The 23,902-nt window shown below is 46.1% G+C and overlaps 2 protein-coding genes across 5 annotated transcripts; one reads left to right on the top strand and one right to left on the bottom strand.

Moving 5' to 3' along the window:
* Positions 1 to 1,209: 1,209 nt before the first annotated feature.
* On the top strand, positions 1,210 to 4,578 carry LOC100276971 (uncharacterized). Of its 2 annotated transcripts, XM_035961942.1 has the most exons (4): positions 1,210 to 1,274; positions 1,377 to 1,570; positions 1,904 to 1,976; positions 4,226 to 4,578. In XM_035961942.1, exons 2-4 carry the CDS (start codon positions 1,474 to 1,476, stop codon positions 4,290 to 4,292), a joined length of 237 nt encoding a protein of 78 aa, XP_035817835.1. In that variant the 5' UTR covers positions 1,210 to 1,274; positions 1,377 to 1,473; the 3' UTR covers positions 4,293 to 4,578. The 2 variants fall into 2 exon arrangements, with proteins under 2 accessions (XP_035817835.1, XP_008657094.1); XM_008658872.3 differs by lacking the exon at positions 1,210 to 1,274 and having other exon boundaries at positions 1,334 to 1,570.
* A 2,293-nt stretch (positions 4,579 to 6,871) lies between these two features.
* LOC100279467 (uncharacterized) lies at positions 6,872 to 11,359 on the bottom strand. Of its 3 annotated transcripts, XM_008656586.4 has the most exons (4): positions 10,774 to 11,297; positions 9,634 to 10,620; positions 9,376 to 9,514; positions 6,965 to 8,448 (listed from the first exon to the last, which is right to left on the bottom strand). In XM_008656586.4, exons 2-4 carry the CDS (start codon positions 9,702 to 9,704, stop codon positions 7,123 to 7,125), a joined length of 1,536 nt encoding a protein of 511 aa, XP_008654808.1. In that variant the 5' UTR covers positions 9,705 to 10,620; positions 10,774 to 11,297; the 3' UTR covers positions 6,965 to 7,122. The 3 variants fall into 3 exon arrangements, with proteins under 3 accessions (NP_001145943.1, XP_008654808.1, XP_008654809.1); NM_001152471.1 differs by lacking the exon at positions 10,774 to 11,297 and having other exon boundaries at positions 6,872 to 8,448; positions 9,634 to 10,092; XM_008656587.4 differs by lacking the exon at positions 9,634 to 10,620 and having other exon boundaries at positions 10,774 to 11,359.
* Positions 11,360 to 23,902: the final 12,543 nt, after the last annotated feature.

Below are 23,902 nucleotides of genomic sequence, written 5' to 3'. Positions count from 1 at the left end.
GGCACTGCCACTTGAGAATTTGATTGGGTTTGGAGTTGAGTTTTTGCAGGCAGCTTATTCACCTCCCTCTAAGCGTACTAGATTCTTACAGGAAAATGTAAGAGGAGCCGATATAAACCACATTTTTTGTGCTCTCGCTTCCAACAAGGAAACAACTCCAACTCTTGGAGCGCTATCGATGATAAGCCCTTTTTTGAACATTTGGTAGGACTTTACGATGAACCCGAGCTGGAGCCGCCCTAAGAGTTGTGCGAAAGGGGCCCTAAATAGGTGTTATATTTGTATTTTTATTCACTATTTCTCTCACACATATATATACTCTCCTTGTGAGATTTGAAATGAATACATTTTCAGTGCAATGGTATCTAAGGGAATAGGCAAAATTTTTGTACAATGGTTTTTAAAGATAATGTAGCAAAATTTTATTGTATCTTGGAGAATAAAATTATTGTTTCTATACGAGACCTAACAACCAGGTGTTTGAATGCATTAGAGTTGATAATTAGTTGGCTAAAAAATGATAGTGTAATTAGATATCTAACTATTAGCTAATTTGTTAAAAGTGAACTATTACCTAAGTTGTTTGAATGTGTTCAACTAACCTTAGCAGCTAACTATTAGCTCTAGTACATTTAAACATCCTTTAAAACCAACGAAATGATATAGTATGTTTGGTTTGAGGGATGAGCTAGTCTATCGTCTTCTCGCTCCTCACTTTTTTGTTTGGTTTGTGGATTGGAATGAGTTTATCCATCACCACCTTATTCCTCATAGTTAATTAGTTAGTACTAATATGAGAATTGAGGTCATTCCACCAAATTTGAGGAATGAATCCATGATGCACCACCTCATTTTGGATGGAATGGTTCCTCAAACCAAACACCCCCATAGTGTGGGAAATGAAACTCTAAATCGATGACACTGAGATGAAATAAATGATTGAAAGAAGCCCTATAATTTTCGGTGACACCGAGGGGATTTGGCCATTTAAGGGTCCCCTCATTTTCATCTCAACTCATATAGATTGAACAGGATTTTGTAAGTTTAAATTCATTATAAGTCAAAATATTTACTAAATCTTTTCAATCTCATCTAATTGATATGAAATAGGAATAGACTGAACCGGATTTTGGTGCACCATGAGACGCGTGCGTGCAAAGCAGTTCGTGCTGTACTAGTTGGAAAAGAAAAGCCAGCTGCACTCGGCGGCCAAATTTGACCCGGCTGACGCTGACTTCAAATCTGCGCGGCTAGGCCCAAACGACATGGAATAGGTCTAGTAAAACAAGGCAGGGAGTAAACAAAGGCAGTCAGGCTTTCCGATTCTTTGTACAATGTTCTGTATAAATAAACGACAACCTCTGTGTCCCCAACAGCGCACCGTTGATTCAGAATTCAGCTACGTTGAACCTGCGGAACACAGGCGCCCACGGCCCACGAGATCTCCGTAAGAAGGCGGAACCTGTAGAAGACATGGCCGGCGAGATGAGCTGGGTGGGCAAGAAGATCCACCTCTACAACGTCACCATGGGCCTCTACATGCTCGATTGGTGGGAGCGCTGCCTATTCAGTATCCTTCCGCCGTGTCTTGATCCAATTCAGTTTATGTATTACTGTCCCCTTTGCAGATTCCGACCTTGCTTTTCTCGACTTCGTCATCAACTAAGGCTTATGTTAGATCCCCGTCTGATTCTGGCGGGGTATCTTTGCCTCTGTCCCGGCAGGGCTTAGGTTTGGGTAGGCACTTGTTGGATCCGTTCTTTGGGGAAACGTTTTGTCGGCCAGGCAATCCGTTGATTCCGCGTTCGGCGCCAGCATTTCTTCGAATTTGTTGGGCAATGTTTCTGATCCGGTGTTCCTTTCGAAGTAACTGGATTTTATGTTCATCCTTTAACTAGAGTAGACATACTGGTGCTGATCCTGCTCTGGTTCATCTGCTTCAACGGATCCCGCTTCGCCACTGATGTCTACGAAAGGTATCCAAACAAATAGTGTGTTGATTACATTTTTAGGGCATGTTTGGGACCAGGGGGAATGGATTCCACTGCCTCCCAAACAAGCCCTTATTGAGCTTCAGAACTGTAAGTTCCCAAATCACGGTGGGAACGGAAACTTGTTGATGTTTCCTAAGAAGTCTGAAAATTGCAATATGGTATCTGATATTTTTCTTGTTTATGTTATATGAGCTCTAGCCGAGTATTTCTTGTTAGGAAATAGGTTCCTAGTTTTACTAAATCAGTTTAAAATTAAGTAGAAAAATAGTATGAATGCAAGAGCTGATTCAGTTCTGTTGGCAAAAGTTCAGTGCGCTGAAAGCAAAGAGATTACATGAAAATCGGAGTATTTAGAACTTGGAAGATGGAAGGAGCAATCTCTAAGGCTCTAACTCAGCCAACCATTTTAGAACATTTGGACAGTTTAATGTAATTCAACGGCGAATTTAGATAAATATTTCCCTAGATTGAAGGCAAATATTCCAACAGCACCCTGTCACAATGCAGGTTGTTGAAACAAAATGCATTATGATCCAGGATTGTGTATTTCTATTTCTTGCAGGTTAATTAAGAACTGATTTGCAACATTAAGTGTGCGTTTTGGTTTGTTGAGTACAGTAATGTTAGTTGAATTCATCTCATAGAAAAATGCTTGCTGAAAAACGTGTTACCTCTTCATCAAATGTGATTTATCCTTTAGTGTTCTTTTTAAGCACTAGATGATGTGGACTCATTGTTTATGACTTTAGTGTGACTTAGGAGATTCCATCTTTGCTTACAACTGGGTTGTTTAGTTAACTACAAATACAAGTTGTACCAATTTTTCCTTGCACATTACTAAATCTGCTAGTGTTACTATACATGAGCATATTCAGGATATGTTTCGGTTGGATAGGTAAAAATGTACATTATAATCTACTTTGCTATACGTTTGTCAAAATTTCAGTTTTGTGTGAAATGCTAACTAAGTACAGCTTAAGTAGTTGGTTGATATTTTTTTGAACATGCATTAGAACTGTGTATTTTATATTAAAGAGAGATGAAGGAAATGGTTCCTTACTGACCCTTACAAACAACCACTCTAACTCTGCTAGAAGATCAGAGGGGTTATAACACTGAAAAAAAAGATATCCAGAGCAAGCTAGGATACCAACCCAATAAAGAAGTAGCTGGTTGATAATTACCATAGTTGTTAAGGCGGCAAGGCGAGGTGACCAACCCCTTTTTATCTTTTAAGCGATAAGACGTAAGGCAAGACGACACCTTAGTAATATATAAAAGTAGGCAATAAAAATAGAATACAGTCTCAAATAGATAGTGATAATAATATTATAGTAGCAAATAGGAGTACAAGTTTAATATAAACCAACATAATAGACTTAAAGTTCAACATAACTAGCAATAGATAGTAGTAGATAACACTCCCATCTCAATAACCATCGTCAAACTCATCATGAAATGTAGGAGGATTCTCTTCTCCATCTTCCTCGTTCGCCTCATCAGTCATTACTGTCACTCACATTCATCATTTAAAAAGCAAAACAAATTGCTGGACTGCTAGTAAGTGGTAATACTTCTATTGTTCGCAGGCAGAGAGAGCAGACAGCATAGATGTGAGAGCAGAGAGAGCAGAAAGGGTGAGAGCCGAACGCCCACAGCCCAGCGCCCTAGCCCAAACAACGCAGCACGGATGAACGTTGCAGCCTGCAGTCCTGCATCCCAACGTTAATAGGTTATACCAGCCCAATTGCCGAAAGCCAAAGTCTGCACCCCAATAGCCCAAACGCCAAACAAAGAAACACTAAACCATATAACCCTTGATGCCTAAGGCGGACGCCTTATTCGCGTCCGTAAGGCGAGGAGGGTGCCTTACCGCTTAAGCGACGCCTTAACAACTATAATAATTACTCTTTCTATTTCAAATTGTAAGTCATTCTAGCTTTTCTAGATTCATAGCTTTGCTTATGTATGTAGACATAATATATATCAAGGTGCCTAGCAAAAACTAGGGACCTAAAAAGCTAGAACGAATTACAGTTTGAAATTGGGGGAGTACGAACCCACTTCTCACCTCATTGTTCTTCTTTGAAACAGAATCGTGGGTCATATTATTACTTTTCAGTCTGTTGTCACTTGCCCATGTTTTTCCATTAATAATATTAAGAATTCCTAAATGTTTCATGCTACTAAACCCTTTTGTTTCTAACTACTTTCTAATGAACCTCTTTCAGCCACCTGAAGGCACGGATTTTCCAAGGCGCAAATTACGGCATGGGAATTGGCATGCCCTCCTCCTAAGCCTTCAACGCAAAACACAGAAGCAGCAAAATCTGCTAGTTCTGGAATCTGAACTGGGTTCCAACAAGCTGTAGTGATGTGTATGATGTAGTTCCAATATGTAAGATTCTTAACATTATTCTTTATTTTAATGTACTTTGTGTAAGTGTGTAACTAAGGTTTGAGCGCACGATATCACATCCTGAGTTCTACTGTAATTATATCCATTTCCTTGGTATTATGTTTTGTTACTCATTTACTATATGTGGCCACAGTTTGACTGCATGACATCACATTCATAGTATTATTAGCTTGTTTCTTCAAATTTCACATTATAATTTTTTGAGGAAAATGAACATGAGTCCAACGTGACATCACATTTCTTTCATTTGAATCCGTATGTTTTGCTTTTCTAGTTCATTAGTTCTTCTATTTTCTTTGTTCACGCTATCTAATAAAGTAGATAGACAGTTTATGAGTAGAATCAGCCATGGCACTGAATTCATTTTCAGATACGGTCGTTTCTTATTGACGAAGACAGGCACGACATCTGTCGCTGTCACATTTGCATTAATCAAAATTTTTGCCTTCATTAATAAATTAGTGGAGACACATCTGTCTTCATTAATTTACAGAGTCAGACGTCTTAACACTCATGTCTTTGTTAATGGTCTCCAGAAAACCAAAAAAAATAAAAAAGCCTACAACATTGGAGAATCAAACTTAGGACCTATTATTCAACAATACCACCTCTCTATCACTAGTTCACTTCATAACACAATCATTTATGACCGTATATAATATACTATCTTGAGAAAGCGTCTCTAGCCGGGTTTGAATAGCACTCCTCCTCAGGTTCTGGGTTTGACTTCCCGTGAGAGCGAATTTTCAGGCTGTGATTAAAAAAATTCTCTCATCTGTCCTACGTCAAAGCACAATTCTAAGTCTCGGTCGTGGTCGTTCTTATATGGGCTACGCTACGGTGCCGCTGTGTATAGGTGGAGCAGGGATTTAGAGGTTTTTTCAACCTGTATGAGAATGTCTTCTTATTAAAATACCGTGGGGGCGATCATAACCTCAGTATGTCGATTTTTTAATATACTATCTTTCTATATCAATATTTTATAACTTTATATTGAATATTTTTGGTTGCTAGATAAACTTACGTAAAAATAATTATAAAGTATTAAATGTTTTCAAGCATTAGAACTTTGGTATAGGATGCCTGTCCATTCTAGATGGTTTAAAGTCTTAAAGTCAAAATACATGAAAGAGGGAGATTTCTTCTCTTCTAATGCTAAAGGGGGATCACAATTCTGGAGTGGGTTGCATAAAGTGAAACATCTCTTCAAGTAGGGACAAACTTTCATATTGGTAATTGGAGAACTTTTAAGTTTTGGAATGGCTGTTGGCTTCATAAATCCTTTAAAGATTCTATAAGAAGATCATTATAGGATTGTTAGAGATCCTAGCTGTTCTGTTGAGACTTTGAGACCATTGAGGATTGGGATGTTGATTTTAGGAGATCTGTCAGCCTAGGAATGGTAGAATTAGCTAGTCTTAGTTAATGCTCTTCAGACAGTATCTTTAGTGAATAGGCCTGATTCTATCATGGGTGGTTTCTAAAAGTAAATAGTTCACTACTAAGGTGGTGTTTGGTTCATCAAATGTAACGGTAACAGTAATGGAATGAGATTGCAGCGTGAATCGTTGCAATGCAATGATTACCTGATTTTGTTTGGTTGCTTTGGGCAACATGATCCAATCCCTTGCAGCAGCCAATTTTAGAGGAGCGACGGGGGTCATCAGATAGCGTCCGGTGAGGAGCGCTAACGAAGTTTCATGGGCCCGTATTGATTCACGGTGTGATGGATTGCAGCTCTATCCAACCAAACCCCAACTGAAGGAATCTATTAGCGCCGTGAATTGATTACAGGCCAAAAGATCTGAACCAAACAGCACCTAAATCCTTATATAGGTTCATGATTGATAGGGGTATAACTAGCATGATAGTTGGATTTTTGTGGAAGTGCAGAATTCCTTTGAAAAGTAAGTTCTTCCTTTGGCAAAACTTCAATAAAAAACTGCAGGTGGCTCAATGTTTAGTCAAGTGGGATTCGAAGGATAGTGGCAAATGTTGCTTATGTCGAAATTTTGAAACAATTGATCATATTTTCTTCTGCTGTCACCTATCTATTTTGTGTCGAAGTGTTCAAGGGGGATCACAGTCCGGCAAGGGGCCCTTGCCTAGCAGTTTTGAAATTTTGAGAGAAGTGTTTAAGTGGGATCACACTTCTACTATGCAAACTTTATTAGAAGTTGGCTTCAGGGCAAGGGCCCTTGCCTAGCAGACTTTTGATGTTCTTTTTGTAGGATTTGCATGGCATATTTGTACCACAAGGAATAAGATGGTTATAGAGAAAAAGGTTTCCCATGATCCAACTGAACATTGCGCTATCAATGTTAGAGAACTGGAGCATTCTTTTTAAGAAGGTGGATAGAGAGCGTGTAATCCAAGTGAAAGATGGAAGTTCTTCGCTAGATGAAGAATTTTCATCTGTCTACGCTGGTGCCATCAGATGTCCTGGAGATTTAAGTTTATCATAGTTTCAGAGTTTATCATAGTTTCAGAGTGTATAGTAGTCTGTGTTCTTTTGTTGCTAGCTTAAATCTGTCAGTACTGGTTTGTGCTCTTTTGTCACTGGCAACTCATGTATTATATTTGTTACCTTTCTTTTTCTAAAACCATAGGGTCATCCTCCTTTTAAAAAAAACAATTACACCAGAGAGACCCAAGGCTACAGATCAGTACAGCCCTCGCCGCGTCCGCCGCTCAGCTGCCCGATCGCACTCATTTCTTCCACATGCCGCTGATCCTCCTGAGCACGTTGCCGTTCTTCCTGACAGCCGCGTCGTCGTCCAATTCCTCGCAGAGGCCCGCGTACTTAACGCCCTCCCACGACTCGCTCCGCTCCACGAACTTGCCGTTCCCGCCCTTGCCAACCGTCAGCAGCGCCATGGCTGTCTCCGCGGCCTTCCGCCACTGCTCGGCCTGTACCCGCAGGCGGCGCAGCTCGGTTTCCATCTCACCCTTCTTCGCCGCTTCCGACGCGTCGGCCTCCGCCGTCCTCGCGGTCGCGGAGCCCTTCTCGGACTCGTACTGGTGCAACTCCTGCTTCAGCTGCCCGTTCTCGTGCAGCGCGCACTGCAGCTGCTGCTTCAGCGCGTCGGCCGAGCCGTCTGCTCTCGTCTCCGCTTGTAGCTTCTTGATCGCGTCCAGGGCACTACGTAGCTCGGATTCCTTGTCGAACAGACTCGCCTTGAGGAAGATGACCTCGGACTTGGCGCCCTCGAGCGCCGCCGCGAGCTTGCCGTGCCGCAGGTCGGACTCTGTCTTTATCTGGTCCATGAGCTCGTACGCGCACTGCGTCTCGACAGTGCTAAGGATCTTCTCTTCTTGGTACCTGGCCTCCGCGGCCTCTAGCTCCGCCCTCAGCTCGGAGGCCTCTGACTCCGAGCCCGAGCAACTGCAGTGGTCGCCTGCGGCCCTCGACGACGTCTCCGCGATCTCGTCCTCGAGGGCCTTGACCTTGGCACGCGACTCCTCGAGCTCCTTCACCACGAGGCTGAACGAGTCCATCAGCTTGGACCCGTCGGTGAGCAGCGAATCGATGGTGGCCCGGCTCGCCTCCAGCTGCTGCTTGCACTCCTCGTGCATGGCGCGCGCCTGCGCCTCGGCCTCCTCGCTCGCCTCGAGCTTCGCCCTGAGCTCGTCGATAGTGGCCAACGCCTCCACCACGTCCTGCCGGCGGTCGGCGCGCGCCGCGGCGGCGAGCTGAACGCGGAGGCGGTGCACCTCGCCCATCGCCGCGGCCAGAGCGGTCGAGTCCGCGGCGTGCTGCTTCTGCATGGCCTCCAGTTCCGACTGCCACGAGCGGTCGCGCTCCTGCGATAGACGTCGCAGCTCCAGGAGTCGGGTCTCCTCGGCCGACGAGAGCTCGGCGAGCTGCGCCTTGGAGTCGCGCGCCTGCGCCTTGGCGTCGTCGGCCTCCTGCAGGGCCCGCTTCCTGGAGAGTTCAGAGGAGTGTAGTTGCTCCCTGGCCTTCTTGAGCTCCTCTTGCAGCTGCGACAGCTGGGACTCCAGCTCCGACAGCTTCGTCGTCGGTGGCCTCCTTTTCTGGTGATTTCATTGCACACAAGGACAAATTAATGCCGACGAGATCACTGATGTCAATATTAGTACTGTACTGTACTACTTCTCAAGCTCCGTTTGAAAAACTTCTGGTGATTTGATTTGCACAGTGACATTTTTTCGATTGGGAGACGCTGGCGAGCTTAACCAATGCAGTGCAGTGGTCATGAGAAACTTTCTAGCTCATCTCCAGTATCTAGATAGAAAAAAAGCATACAGTTGTTGAAAGGTCGGCGATAATCTTGTCTTGCTACCGAATTCTAGTTTCTGTATGAGAAAATGACTAGCATGATGGGATATATGACTGATAGCCTTCCTATTTTCAGGGTTTTTGTCCGGTGTCAATTACGGTTCCTGGTCCCGGTCCCAAACAAGAGTTTGCGTCATCAGTTCTATCAGACACGCCTGTTTTGCCGTTGGTTGCAGCGACACTGGTGGTAGCAGAGCTGGTACCGCCATCTTAATCCATCAGTTGGGTGGCAACACGAGGACCAGCTTCAATTATTCCAAGGGTTTGCTGGCCATTCGATACCCTGGACCTGGACCATTTGATTTGGGAGCTTGGCTACACTTGTCTGTTTCAGCCTAACTGACAGTTTGCTGCATCATGAGAGACAGAGCGAGACGCCGAGGACCATTTAATTGAGTACCAGAGTTAAAACAGATATGAGCAGTACTGTCTAATCACATGAACCATGAGAAATTGATATAGAAATTCAACGCATTTAAGAGCAGTAAACAGTAGCAGTCTTTCAAAGACTTGTCACGAACTTAATTGGACGGTACTACCAAACAGAAACACCGAGGCTTGCTTGACCTTCTGCCACGCGAAATTACTGAATGTAACAGCATTCTGAAATGGAGAAACTGCAGAGAGACACAGGTGGGGATTTCGCCATTTTTTATTTTTACCTCTCTCTCGGCGCTCACCGCCGTGCGGCGGTCCACCTTGGGGCTGAGGCCGGTGGGAGACTCGGCCATCCTCGCCGTCCGCCCGGCCTTGTTGCTGCCCTGGGAGGACGTCCGGGCGGGGTGTTCCGAGGAGCCATTCCTTCACGCCAAAGGAAAATTAGCCACGACATCATCAGGTATGGATCCGAGGACCTCAAAAATCGCAGAGGACAACTAGTGCAGGCAAGGCAAGCTCACGCCCCGAGAACAGCACACTACCTGAAGCTGTTGCTGTTGCTGCTGGTGCTGGAATATAACTTGAGGAAATGCATTTTGTTCAACGACAGCATGCCTTAGCCTTATAACATGGGGGAGATTGCAGCGTCTCTTCTCCTCCTCATGTCAAATGCAAGGGGGGAGGAGGAGGGAAGGGGAGGGGAAGTTTTGCTCTGGGAGACTCCAGCTCCAAAAATCCAAATCGAGTAGAACCGGTTGGAAGCTCTGATGGGAAATGGAAACCGAACTAAAAAAAGAGCGATGGATTCTAGCTGAAGCCGCGTCTGGAAGGACGAGGCGGATCGATGCTCCAGCTCGAGTGCTCGACTCAGATGCAGAGCGAAGGAGAGAAGCCGCAGCTAGATGCAATGGTGGGCACACAAAGAATCCGAGGCCGGAAAGCGCAAGAGGCCGACAGGAAGTGGAGGGGAGGAGCAAGAGCAACTCCGAGGCCGAACTGGGATAGGAGCATTAGCTTAACATAATCTCCGCCGCGTAGGCGAGCACGGGCGTGGAGGGGATCAAAAGGCCGGGCAGAGTGTGAGTGAGATGGGGTGGGGCGGAGGGGCGGGGATCAAAAAGGCCGCCCGGACAGATGCGGGTTAGGCAAACAAGTGGACCTGCCTGTCCTCCTTGGCTCCGAGCTCAAGAACGGGAGGGACACGGACACCCCCATGGTCACATCACATGCGGCTGTGATTTGAAAACTTGGTCGCTTCCTCCTCGTCGGCTCGCTCCATGAAAAAGGTAAAAAATAAATGGGAGACGTGGGTAGATAGATGCTGATGAGGAGGAAAGCAATACGGTACGTAGTTTAGAGCCGCCCGGTCGCATAACTCCGTCTCAATTCTCAAACCGTCGCTGCAGCTGTCTGTGAGCCTCTGTTGCTTTGCGACCACTGCTGAGCAGAGAGAACATGCCTCGCTTCTGCGCTTTCGTGAGCGCGTGTACAGTCACAGAGTAGGCGATTAGCTCGTCAGCTCGTGCATGCTGCAGCAGAGTGGAACATGACATTGACTCGGAGAGGAGAATCTAATGAGCATCGGCAAGATTGACGCGGAGAGAAATAAACGAGGAAAATGCATATGCATCAATCATCAGGCGGAAGCACATGGAAGAAGGGGGGGATGAAACAGAACAAACCTTGTCTTGGCCTTGGCCGCCGCCTGCATGGCGATATCCTCCTATCTTGCTTTATTAATTCCCGGAGGCCGGAGCTCAGAGGCACGGGCACCCCTCCATCCAAGGCCAAGAGGAATGCCGCGAAAGGACAAAGGACGAAAGCGGGTGTCAGCTATAGCTCCGGCTCCCTTGTTGTCACGGACATGGGCGAGAGCGAGCTAAGGTGTGTCTAGGAATGGCGACGGCGGCGGAGCTTGCTATGTACACTCTATAGGGTAGGTAGCTCGCTCTCTGCACGCGCGCAAAGCAACTAAATAGTGGACGACGACAACAGCAACAACAACACGGACGAATTGGCTGCTGGCTTGCCCGTCTCTAGTCTGGGTCTGGCACTAACTAGTCAGTCCTCCAACCACTTAGGCAGCGACAGGGACAGCATGATCTCCGCTACTAAGTATAGGGTGTAGAGAGAGAGAGACTTGCAGCTACATGCCTACATGCATATGGCCTATGGGTCCTCTCTGGTGGAGGATAATAACGCATTATACTTGCGCCACTACAACCACCAAGCTTAAGACTGCCGAAAGGTAGGCCTGAAGCAAGCAAGCGAGCAAGAACCCCACCACTCCACGGCTCCCTCTTTTGTTCGCTCGCTGGCTCGCTTAGTCTTCGCGCTCACTCAAAAACGCCCCCACGCAAAAGCAGCAGCGGCCGGGGCGCCGCCCACAGTCAGCGCTTCGCTAGCTGCTGCCTGGAGTCATGCATGCGTGTTGCACGCACATGTAGAGTTAATTAGATGGAGATGGAGCTTTAGCAGAACGAAACCCGCGCCCGGACGATACCGAGAAACATTTTTGAATAAAAACAGAATGAGGCGCAACAAGCGACAGTCGCCAGAGAAAGAGAGACGCGTGTTGCTTTGCTAGCTGTGCTACATTAGGCTTACGTGCCTCTGGCATAACTAACTATTGATAGCCACGCGCGTGAGCTGGGGCTACCACGGATGATTGAGGCGTGTGGGAGATGATCCAAGGCTTTACAGCTCGTCCGCGCCTGGATAGACAGGTAATTGAAGATATTGTGAGAGATAAACCAGGCAGGGTGTTCGAACCAGAAATGAGCCGGAGGCCGGACGGTCCTGGTCCGGACGGTCCGCGCCTGTGGGCCGGACGGTCCGCGCGTGCGCAGAGCAGATTAGGGTTCCGAGTTTTGTGCTACGGTTGTTAGCTATATTCGCGGGATTAGCTCGGAATCAGTTGTGTAAAGGGTCCAGCCCCCCTCCTCTATAAATAGAGAGGTCTACGGCCGATTTGTAATCAACAATCGAATCAATACAACTTCTATTCGCATTTATTTCCAGTACAATTAGGAGTAGTTCTAGTCTAGTTCTAGTTTAGCTTTTCGATCCCCAAATTCTCCGCCTCTCCTCGACTCTACGTCGATTAGAGGAGTCTAGGTCGGCCGGCCCGAGCCTAGACAACCCCTAGGATCTCTCCTCCCCGACGGGGTCCCTCCCGGGAGCGAGATCTAGGCGCCGCCGGCGATCTACCGCCGCCCCTGCGCACGCGCGGACCGTCCGGCCCTAGGGCGCGGACCGTCCGGTCGTCAGGCAGGGAACTCGAGCTCCTGCACCAGGTCGCGGACCGTCCGGCCCCAGGCCGTGGACCGTCCGCGCCTGACCAAAGAGCACTGCCGCCGGTTCTTCTTGAGTATTTGGCGCTCCGAAAAGGCGTCAACATACTTTTTGGCGACTCCGCTGGGGAAAGACACATCTAGGCTCATCAAATCGGCCCTCAATGGCCGGTTCAAGGGAGAGCTCTGATATTTCTCCAAGCAACGTCATAGAGCCGACTTGGGAAACCTTGCCGGCTGACGAGCAGCTCCAGTTTGAGGAGCACAAAGAGCGGATGATCCAGGAGGCGAAAGCAAAATTCTTGGCCAACTTCAAAGTGGACAGGAACAACAAGGTCGTCCGACATCGGGCGACGGATCAGGCTTCGCTCCAACCCACGCCAGATATCCCCAATGTAAGTAATACCAACGAGCTACAATCTCTTAGAAATTATGTAGAAGAGCAGCGTGAACAAATGCAGAGCATCATAGGGGGTATGCAAAGCGATGTTAAGAGACTAGTACGTGCATTCGATAAGTCTAACATCGCAAATTTTCCTTCACACGAGGTTGAGTTAGGAGGTAACACGCGTAACACATCGGCTACAGGTTGTCACGACCAGTCACAACCCCTTTATGGGATGCCGATGGACACATACCCTGAGCAACCGCAAATCGGCAGCAAATCAGCCGATCTGCACATGCCCGGACCGTCCGCACGTGAGCGCGGACCGTCCGGACCAACAACAGTCGGGCCGATTTTTAATGAGTTACCTAGATATGCGCCCGAACCACCACATACGACACAAAATCTAAACTACCCAGTCGGACCATCCGCGTACAACAACGGACGGTCCGCACATAATCACGGACGGTCCGGGCCAATGTCCGGACAGTCCGCACATGACCTTTTTGAGGAGGATTGTTACCGGAATCCTCGCCCGTCCCAGCAGCACTTCCCATCGCACTATACAATGCATCAACCCATTAATTCAAGATCCAGAGCCCAGGAAAGCTTTCCGGCCCCACCCAGGAGGCCGGAAAGAAACGATCAAACCTATGACCCATATAGGGCAAATGAAAATGCACCACGTAATTCAAACCAATGGGGGGAAAGACAACATGCTAATATCCAGCCAACCCCACCTATGTTTGACCAGAGAGCCGGTGGTCTCGCACCGGCTGTCATTGATATAGTAAGGGAAGAAATAGCCGGGGCGTTCCGAGATAAGCTCGGAGTAAGCATGGTCCCTGGGGGGCAATCATATCGGAAACCTTATGACAGCCGATTTGATCACCACCCATACCCACAGGGAACCAGGATACCCGAATTCGCAAAATTTTCGGGTGATCAAGGGAAAAACACACGCGAACATATAGGCCAGTTCTTAGCACAATTGGGAGAATTGGCCGACACAGAGGCATTTCGCGTACGTTTATTTTCATTATCGCTAACAGGAATCGCGTTTGCATGGTATGCCACTTTACCTCCTAATTCCATTTCATCATGGGGGGATCTAGAACAAAAATTTCATGATCATTTTTTCTCCGGTGACTATGAGTTGGATTTGGTAGATTTAGTGTCGTTGCGACAGACAAAAGATGAATCAGTTAATGATTACATCCGGAGATTCCGAGATACAAGAAACCGATGCTTTCAAATTCATTTAGCAGAGAAACAACTAGTAGGATTAGCCTTTAATGGTCTACGATATTATTTAAAAGAAAGATTAGAAGGCATCCAATTTTTTACACTAGCACAGTTACACCAGAGAGCTTTGGCTTGTGAAAGCCGGAGCAAAGAAACTGCTAAAACAATGCGTCACAACGTACACATAGTAGAATGCGACCAAAGTAGCTCAGATGACGAATCAGCAGAAGTGTACGCTGCTGAAATGGTTTGGCCAAAGCAGGCCAAATCTTCGGCTTGTGCTTCCTTACAGCCGGTTCAAAAGAAACGCCAAGAGGAGGTAAAGTTTACATTTAATGTTGGTAAATGTGATAAAATATTTGATGAGTTACTTAAAAATGGCAATATTAAAATAAATCACACTGTTCCATCCGCCGACGAGCTAAAACGTCGTGCATACTGCAAGTGGCATAACTCATTTTCTCATGCCACTAATGATTGTAATGTATTCCGTCGACAGATTCAATCGGCCATTAATGAGGGACGATTGAAATTTCAGGAAATGCAGGTGGATACAGAGCCCTTTCCGATGAACGTGATCGACTTCGAGGGCAAGAAAGTCCTGGTTCGGCCAAACACGGCCGATAAAGGCAAAGAGATAGTCACCGGCGATTCTAAAAGGGCCGATGAGGATCATAAAGTTTCTTGCAGGAAAGTGATAGCTGAGAAGACTCCCGATGGAGGGGAGACCCTAAAAGTAACCATCACAGCCTCCAGTACTGGGGGGCAAGCGCAGACAGGGAGACAGATACAGGAACCCGTGCTGCGTATCCCGGACGGTCCGGCACGTAGGCGCGGACGGTCCGGGACCCCACCGGACGGTCCGGAGAGCTCCGGCGGACGGTCTGGCCGTACCCAGGACTTACAACGGCCACGTACTTTCAAACCACGACGACCAGAGATAGGTACGTGGAAAACAAATACATTCAAGGCAGCTGGTCGGTTGGTTAAAGCCGGCCCAACTTTTGATCAATTATTGTCTAAATACGTAAAAAAGAAGGCCGACCCCAGTGACCGGCCAGCAAAGCGACCCCGCTCACCCATTCATGAGCAGCGTCAGGTCAGGCCGATTGGACCACCCCACCAATCGGAAGAAATGAAAGGTCATACTGTACAAGTGAGACCTAACATACATGCATGGACACCTCCACCTCCATATCCACCTATGCCATATCCATACACATATTTACCTCCGCCGTATGGCCCAAATCAAATGTGGGGCATGCCACCATATCCATTTGGGATGCCACAGTACCCCGCCTTGGCACCCCAAACATCTGTTTTTGACAGGTTGACGCCACCAGTACAAGACCGATTGAGCACTACTCAATCCGGTCACCAGACACAGGCCCAACAAGATTGCCGAACTACTCGGCCTCCTAGGCCGACCAATCCGGCAGGGGGGCATATGACTATAGCAACTCAAAGAACAACAAAAAAGGACATCATCAAAATAGGCACCGCAGATGTTGTCATACAGGGAGACAATAAAGGGCCGATGATTTTTGGCGAATAGGCCAACACAACCGAAAAGGATACGGCTACCATCAAAACAGCCGATCCAAAATACTCCATGCCTCGATGGTGCCCAGCGGGATTGACACGATCCCAAAAGAGAAAATTACAGCGCCTAAGAGCAAAGGAGAGCCAGGAGAAGGAGGCGGAAAAGACATTTAATGACACACATCCACTATACCCGCCACCGCAAAAAGAAATGGAGATCGAAGGCCGTTGAGAAAAAACAAACGGCCACAGAAATAGAAAGTCGACCTGCACCAGGCGCGGACCGTCCGGCCCCCGCGCACGGACCGTCCGCCGTTCACCAGGAGGCCTCCAACGACACGACAACATCAATGGAAGAGGACGACTTGCTGGGAGAAGACCTGGTCGACTACGAGGCTTCTCCAGAACGCCCAGGTATGGATGTAAATATTATTACATTTTCTGCCGATTGTACTATCATCGGCGATGATGAACCTGTTGTTGCCCAGTTTGATTTTGGTCCTAAAGAAGTCGCCTTTACTAAACCAAAGGAATCGGTAAATCATTTAAAGCCGCTCTTCGTGCGCGGTCACATTGATGGGATACCGATTGCTAAGATGTTGGTAGACGGAGGGGCGGCTGTAAATCTAATGCCTTATTCATTATACAGAAAATTAGGTAAACAAGATGACGAACTTGTCAAGACCAACATGACCCTCAGTGGTGTTGGAACTGATAGTTCGATCAAAGCCAGGGGAGTCACGTCCGTTGAATTAACCATCGGGACTAAGACCCTTGCTGCTGCATTCTTCGTCGCTGATGTAGAAGGAAATTACAGTTTAATTCTAGGCAGAGATTGGATTCACGCCAATCAATGTATACCTTCTACATTACATCAAATGCTAATACAATGGGTAGGCGATGACATAGAACAAGTACATGCTGATGTATCGGCCTGCATCGCTGTGGCCGATGCCCCTGTACTCTGGACTTATGAGACTGCTACATGTCTCACAGGAGTAGATTTTTCTGATTATCAATTCATAAGTATAGATAAGAAAGGTTTCATTCCTGTAATGCTAGAGTCGATGGAGAATCGGCTAAATCCTAAATAAAGTTTAAATGATGAATACACACAAAGTTCATGAGTCTTTAGTCATGGACAGTTCGGCCGCCAAGGCCGGACGGTCTGGTCCGAAAGAGTTCGGACTTTAAGACTGAACATCTACCACAACGAAAAGACAGTGTTACGGATGATCCGGTCCCCGAGACTGGAAAGTCCGCCATCACACAAAGATCATCTGATTCCTCTGTGGGAGACATGATAGAGGAATTCAGAGATCTTGATAAACTAGGACAGGGGTTTACATCGGCCGATCCTTTGGAGGAGATTGACATAGGAGATGGTAGAACTCCAAGGCCGACTTTTGTAAACAAGACCCTGGAGACCGATTCTAGGAATGAGATGATCGGTCTATTGAAGGAATATTCAGATTGCTTTGCTTGGAATTATACTGAGATGCCTGGATTAAGCCGAGAGATCGTAGAGCATCGGCTGCCTATTAAATCTGGTTTCAGACCTTTCAAGCAAAGAGCTAGAATATTTCGTCCGGATCTTCTCCCACGCATCAAGGACGAAATCCACCGGCTGTTAGAAGCTGATTTTATCAGACCTTGCAGATACGCAGAGTGGGTCCCCAATATTGTGCCGGTGGAGAAGAAGGAGACAGGTAAACTTAGAGTATGCATTGATTTTCGCAATTTAAATAGAGCAACTCCTAAAGACGAATATCCCATGCCCATAGCAGACACATTAATCAATAATGCATCAGGAAATAGAATTATTAGCTTCCTTGATGGTAATGCCGGATATAATCAGATTTTCATGGCCGAAGAAGATGCGTCTAAAACGACCTTTATATGTCCAGGCTTCATTGGTTTATTTGAGTGGGTTGTCATGACATTTGGTCTGAAAAATGCTGGTGCTACTTATCAGAGGGCTATGAATTTGATCTTCCATGAGTTGTTAGGAAACACTGTGGAAGTCTACATTGATGATATTGTAGTCAAATCGGCTGAGTTTAGTTCTCATATAGCTGATTTGCGCAAAGCCTTTGATAAAATGTGTCGGCATGGTTTAAAAATGAACCCACATAAATGTGCTTTTGGAGTGTCGGCTGGTAAGTTTTTAGGATTTGTCGTCCATGAACATGGTATAGAAATAGACCCTGACCGAATCAAGTCTATTCGGAATGTGGGGCCTCCGACTTGTAAGGTCGAAGTACAGAGGTTTCTCGGCAAGGTGAATTATTTACGAAGGTTTATTTCTAACCTAGCTGGGAAGATTGATGCCTTCACTCCTATCCTTCGGCTTAAGAACGATGCTGAATTCACTTGGGGGGCAGAGCAGCAGGAAGCATTTGATCTCATTAAAAAATACTTGTCTTCGGCGCCCGTGTTAAAAGCACCACAAGTAGGAGCACCATTCAGATTATACATTGCAGCTGAAGACAAAGTTATTGGGGCTGTTCTAACACAAGACACTGAGGAGAAGGAGCATGTGGTGACATATCTAAGCCGAAGGTTGGTGGATGCCGAAACAAGGTACACTTTTATTGAAAAGTTATGCTTGTGCTTGTTTTATGCATGCACCAAATGTAGATGTTATTTACTGTCTAGTCATTGCACTGTTTCTGGTCAAGCCGATGTAATCAAATACATGTTGCATAACCCAATTATGAGTGGTAGAATTGGTAAGTGGGCTTATGCACTCATAGAATATGACTTGGCTTATGAACCATTGAAATCTATGAAAGGCCAAGTCGTAGCGGATTTTATTGTAGAACATCGGGTTAATGATATTCATGAACTAGACATGTCATACCTCACTATTACTCCTTGGACTTTATATTTTGATGGATCGGTTTGCAATGAAGGGCAAGGAATTGGCATTGTGCTTGTTTCACCAAGTAATGTCTCCTTTGACTTCTCTAGCCGATTGAAAACTTATTGCACTAATAATCAAGCTGAATATGAGGCCCTCCTATTCGGTTTAGAACTTTTAAACGGTATGAGAGTAAAACATGTGAAGGTATTTGGTGATTCTCAGCTGGTTGTCCAACAAGTGTTAGAAGAATATCAATGTCTTGATGGTACTCTAAATAGTTATCTTGAGAAATGTTGGAGCATAATCCATTCTTTTGACGAATTCAGTATTCGGCATATCTCTAGAGTTGAGAATCATAGAGCTAACGATTTGGCACAAGATGCATCAGGTTATCGGATAAAGAGAGGGAAATTTCACAAAACTGAAAATCTGATAACCGGTGCAGAGCCAAATTCCCAGGTCGCGGACCGTCCGCGTGATGACGCCGGACCGTCCGAGGTTACCAGAAATGTTCTCTTAATCGATTCGGCTGACAATGAAGCCGATGCAAGTGATTGGAGGACACCTATACTTAATTATTTGCAAAATCCCAATATCAGGACAAATAAGAACATTCGGCGAACAGCTTTCAAGTATGTTTTGATGAGTGATGAACTTTACCGTCGAACGGTTAATGATGTCCTGCTTAAGTGCTTGGGCCCAGATGATGCTATATTAGCCATGGCCGAAGTGCATGAAGGAATTTGTGGTACCCATCAATCAGCTCCAAAGATGAAGTGGTTGTTGCGAAGGTCTGGTTTTTATTGGCCTAGTATGATAGCTGATTGTTTCAAGTACTATAAGGGGTGCCAAGTGTGTCAAAAATTCGGCGACCTACAGTTGGTCCCTGCAGCCGAATTACATCCTATCATCAAGCCTTGGCCGTTCAGAGGATGGGGATTAGACTTTATTGGAGAAATTCATCCTTCATCATCAAAGGGGCATCGGTTTGTGTTAGTTGCCACTGACTATTTTACCAAATGGACTGAAGCCGTTGCTCTAAAGAACATGATGCACAAGGAGATAATTGAGTTCATAACTGAGCATATTATTCATAGATTCGGCATTCCCCAGACCTTGACTACAGATCAAGGTACTTCTTTTATGTCAAAGGAGGTACGTGAATTTGCTGAATTATACAAAATTAAGCTGCTTAATTCGTCTCCATATTATGCTCAGGCCAATGGGCAAGCCGAGTCTAGTAATAGGACGTTGATTAATTTGATAAAGAAGAAGGTATCTGATAATCCTAAACATTGGCATAAGATTTTGTCTGAAGCTTTATGGGCTCATAGAATATCTAAACATAGTGCTACTAAAGTATCTCCTTTTGAGCTTGTCTATGGGCAGGAAGCAGTGTTACCTGTGGAAATAAGTTTGAATGCTGTCAGGTTTGTCAGACAAAATGATCTAACTGCTACTGATTATTATAATTCAATGATGGATAATATTGATAAGGTGACCGACAAGAGGATGATAGCTTTGGGAGCAATAGAAAAGGACAAGATCATGGTAGCCAGGGCCTACAACAAGAAGGTCAAAGCAAAATCATTTCAAGTAGGAAACTTGGTGTGGAAGACCATTCTGCCTCTAAGGAATAAAGACCGAAAGTTCGGGAAATGGTCGCCAAGCTGGGAGGGTCCTTATAAAGTAAAACAGGTGATGTCTGGTAACGCTTATTTACTACAAACATTACAAGGCAAAGATTTACCTAAGGCTTTGAATGGACGTTTCCTCAAACAGTACCATCCTAGTATGTGGCAAGATGCTTAAGAAAACCGATGTGATCACATCGAGTTAGTTGCTTTTGGTTCGCCCAGCTCCACCAAAAGACAGGGGGCATATGTTCGAACCAGAAATGAGCCGGCGGACTGTCCGGCCCTGAGGCCGGACGGTCCGCGGTCCGGACGGTCCGCGCCTGTGGGCCGGACGGTCCGCGCGTGCGCAGAGCAGATTAGGGTTTCGAGTTTTGTGCTACGGTTGTTAGCTATATTCGCGGGATTAGCTCGGAATCAGTTGTGTAAAGGGTCCAGCCCCCCCTCCTCTATAAATAGAGAGGTCTACGGCCGATTTGTAATCAACAATCGAATCAATACAACTTCTATTCGCATTTATTTCCAGTACAATTAGGAGTAGTTCTAGTCTAGTTCTAGTTTAGCTTTTCGATCCCCAAATTCTCCGCCTCTCCTCGACTCTACGTCGATTAGAGGAGTCTAGGTCGGCCGGCCCGAGCCTAGACAACCCCTAGGATCTCTCCTCCCCGACGGGGTCCCTCCCGGGAGCGAGATCCAGGCGCCGCCGGCGATCTTCCGCCGCCCCTGCGCACGCGCGGACCGTCCGGCCCTAGGGCGCGGACCGTCCGGTCGTCAGGCAGGGAACCCGAGCTCCTGCACCAGGTCGCGGACCGTCCGGCCCCAGGCCGCGGACCGTCCGCGCCTGACCAGAGAGCACCGCCGCCGGTTCTTCTTGAGTATTTGGCGCTCCGAAAAGGCGTCAACACAGGGTAGTACGTGATAGACCTTTTTGAGATGAAGCGGAGATGGACGAGAAACACATGCTGAATGGGATGACAAACCAACTCTCAGGCTATCCGCACTCATGGAACCCTAAATTTCTACTCTAAAAGGAATATTTCATCCTGGTCAGCGAGATTCTCTACTCTATCCTATAATACTCCGCGTTCATATTCACCCTAAATATCTACCCTATACCAACTACCATATATTCTATCATCTTTCCCACACTTTTTTATCTCAAAAAAAAATCCATCGTCGGCGGGTCGCTGTCGCGCACAGTGGATAGACCATTCACCCAGTACGCACGCTCGTGCATGCATGCATATTCTATCGGTTTAGCGTTCCGCCGTACGCAGGCTCGAAGTAGTAGCGTTCACTCGTACGCTACAGTGCATAGAGTATCTCATCCAGTCGCCCGCTGCAGCAAAAATTTCTACGCTATACTTTAGCGTTCGCGTGTCCAGTAGCGAGTGCGGCTAGCCTCAAGACTGCAGAGCTCCCAGTTCCAAGTTCCAACAGGGGCGGCCGTAGGCGCCGCAAACAGACTCCTCTCCGTTGCTTGGCCTGAATCATCTCATGGTCCGAGTCCGCGAAAGCCACCATTGCCCGGAGGGGAAGGGGACCGAGTTGTGGACATAGAATGCAGCATCTGGTGTAACTGCGTTGCACTTGTTGCACAGGGGAGGTGGTGAGCAGTAGTATATAAGAAACCTTAACCAGACAACAGGCCAGTAGGCCTGCTAATGGCAAAAAATCCAATCCACTCCCACCCATACCCAAATCTAATTACTTTGATATCCATCCCACACCCAACCAAAAATACTAGAGGGAAGTTAAACCCAACCCATCCAATAACATTATTGATCCCAAACCAACCCGTAATTGGGTGGAAACCCATGGAAAACCCGTGGGTTTAGCTTATTGTCTCACATCAAGCCAACTGCATACATATTTTAAAGCAGCAAATTAATTCAAATGAAAAAGTTTTCAACTACAAATTTGTATAACTCATCATGATGTACATTTTATATTTTGAACATTTCTTCATATGATAGACTAAAAATAAATTTGTTCATAAAACCTATCTCTCTCTCATAGTTTATGGAACTACGAGAGATATGTATAAAATTTGTGCATATTGTTAGAACTATCATGTGAGATGAACAAATGATCAAACAACCAAAATAAACTTTGTAGATCTTGAAAAGTTATAGAAGTTTTTAGTTGACAACTTTTCATTTGAAGTCATATTGTCAACGAAAACTATGCCTGAATTTAAAAAATGTAAAATTTGAATTTTGAAAACAACATCGAAAGAAAAAACCACCAACATGAAAGTTGTAGGTATTTAAGAGTTATGAAACTTTGTAGTTGACAATGTTTTGGTTTGAAATCATCTTGCCATGCAAAACTATGTTTGAATTTTAAATTTTTCAAACTACCTCGGATGGGAAAACCACCAAAATAAAAGTTGTATGTCTTGAAATGTTATGAAACTTTGTAATTGTCAACTTTTTTATTTGAAATCATCTTATCATTGAAAAATTCGTGTAAAGTTTTCAAATTTAAAATTCAAATTTTGTAAACGGTCTCGGATGTAGAAACTATTAAAATAGAATTTATAGATATCAAAAAGTTATGCAACTTTATAGTTGGTCACATTTTTTAAAAAAATAGTACTGATAAAATGGTATAGTATAGTGTGCTGTGTGTGACTAAAGAAATCAAAGACTTCTCTAAACCTGAAATAAAATGGTACTGATTAAGGTGGTAGTCTGATTGGTGAATACCCATGGAAACCCATACCTATACAAATCCATTTATACACATGGGTATCCACTATTTTGACCCGCAATATAAAATAAACCCACCCAACCCAACCCGTTAATAATTAAAACCCATCATAATCCACCAAAACAAAACCATTTCTTAAACCCACCTAAAATACCCATTTACACCCATCCCATTTGCAGGCCTACAGGCCAGTCAGGATTTCCGAGAAAGCTGCCGCGGCGGCGACCAGAGCTGCGAGCTGAGGGAACACAATAATCATTTCTGTGTGCGCGGTCTCCCGACTCCCGAGCCCTACTAGAAAACCAAACGAAATGTCCGTACCCGTACCTGATGACTTTCGGCAAATATTGTTTTCTTTTCCCAGGAGATTCAACGCCCCGCCGTTGTTGGGCTCGGACGCCGCGCCGTCGTCGATCCCTGATCTAGGATAATGATGATGATGACGATCGCCAGTCGCCAACTCGCCACCCCGTGCTGTCCACTTGATGAGCGATGCTTTTGTTTCGAGTACGGAAAGAGCGTAGTAGTATACCGCTGTGACGCAAGCACGTGGCAAACCGTATGATACGATCGAGACCAAGGGGCCAGAGCACGTGGAAAGTCTAGAAGGACGTTCAGAATTCAGAGACCGGGCAATTAGAGTAACTGTATTAACCGCATGTCGAACGATATGACTGTACGGCACCACCGCACTACTAGTTCAGATCTACAGTGTCATTCTTACCACCGGAGTCGGGAGAGGAGCAGCAGATCCACCAGCACGGGTTTTGGGCTCTAGTGTTCCGGCGTGCATGCCGGGGGTGACCCCCACCACCGCCACCGGTACGCCACGGTCGCGCGCCTGGGCGACAAGGAGACCGGTCAGAGCAGAGACCAGCTCCCGTCCGCATCTCACTTTTTCGAGCGCGCCCGACGCGGAAGAACACTCGCGCGGGAGCGGCGCATCATCGGTAGGGACAGCAACGGGCACATTTTAGCCACGTGCCCGCGGGTAAAAACCCTATAGAGTGCAGATTTGGATGTGAGTTTATACCCGTGGATACGGTACGAGTTTGATTCTCAACCCGACGGGTTTTTTCTCGTGGATATGAAAATGTTATACTCGTGTCCATAAACTCGCATACCTGCGCA

This window comes from Zea mays, chromosome 8 (genome assembly GCF_902167145.1).
Source record: "Zea mays cultivar B73 chromosome 8, Zm-B73-REFERENCE-NAM-5.0, whole genome shotgun sequence".
In the NCBI taxonomy this organism is placed as follows: domain Eukaryota; kingdom Viridiplantae; phylum Streptophyta; class Magnoliopsida; order Poales; family Poaceae; genus Zea; species Zea mays.
This window is presented reverse-complemented; position numbering and strand designations above follow the sequence as displayed.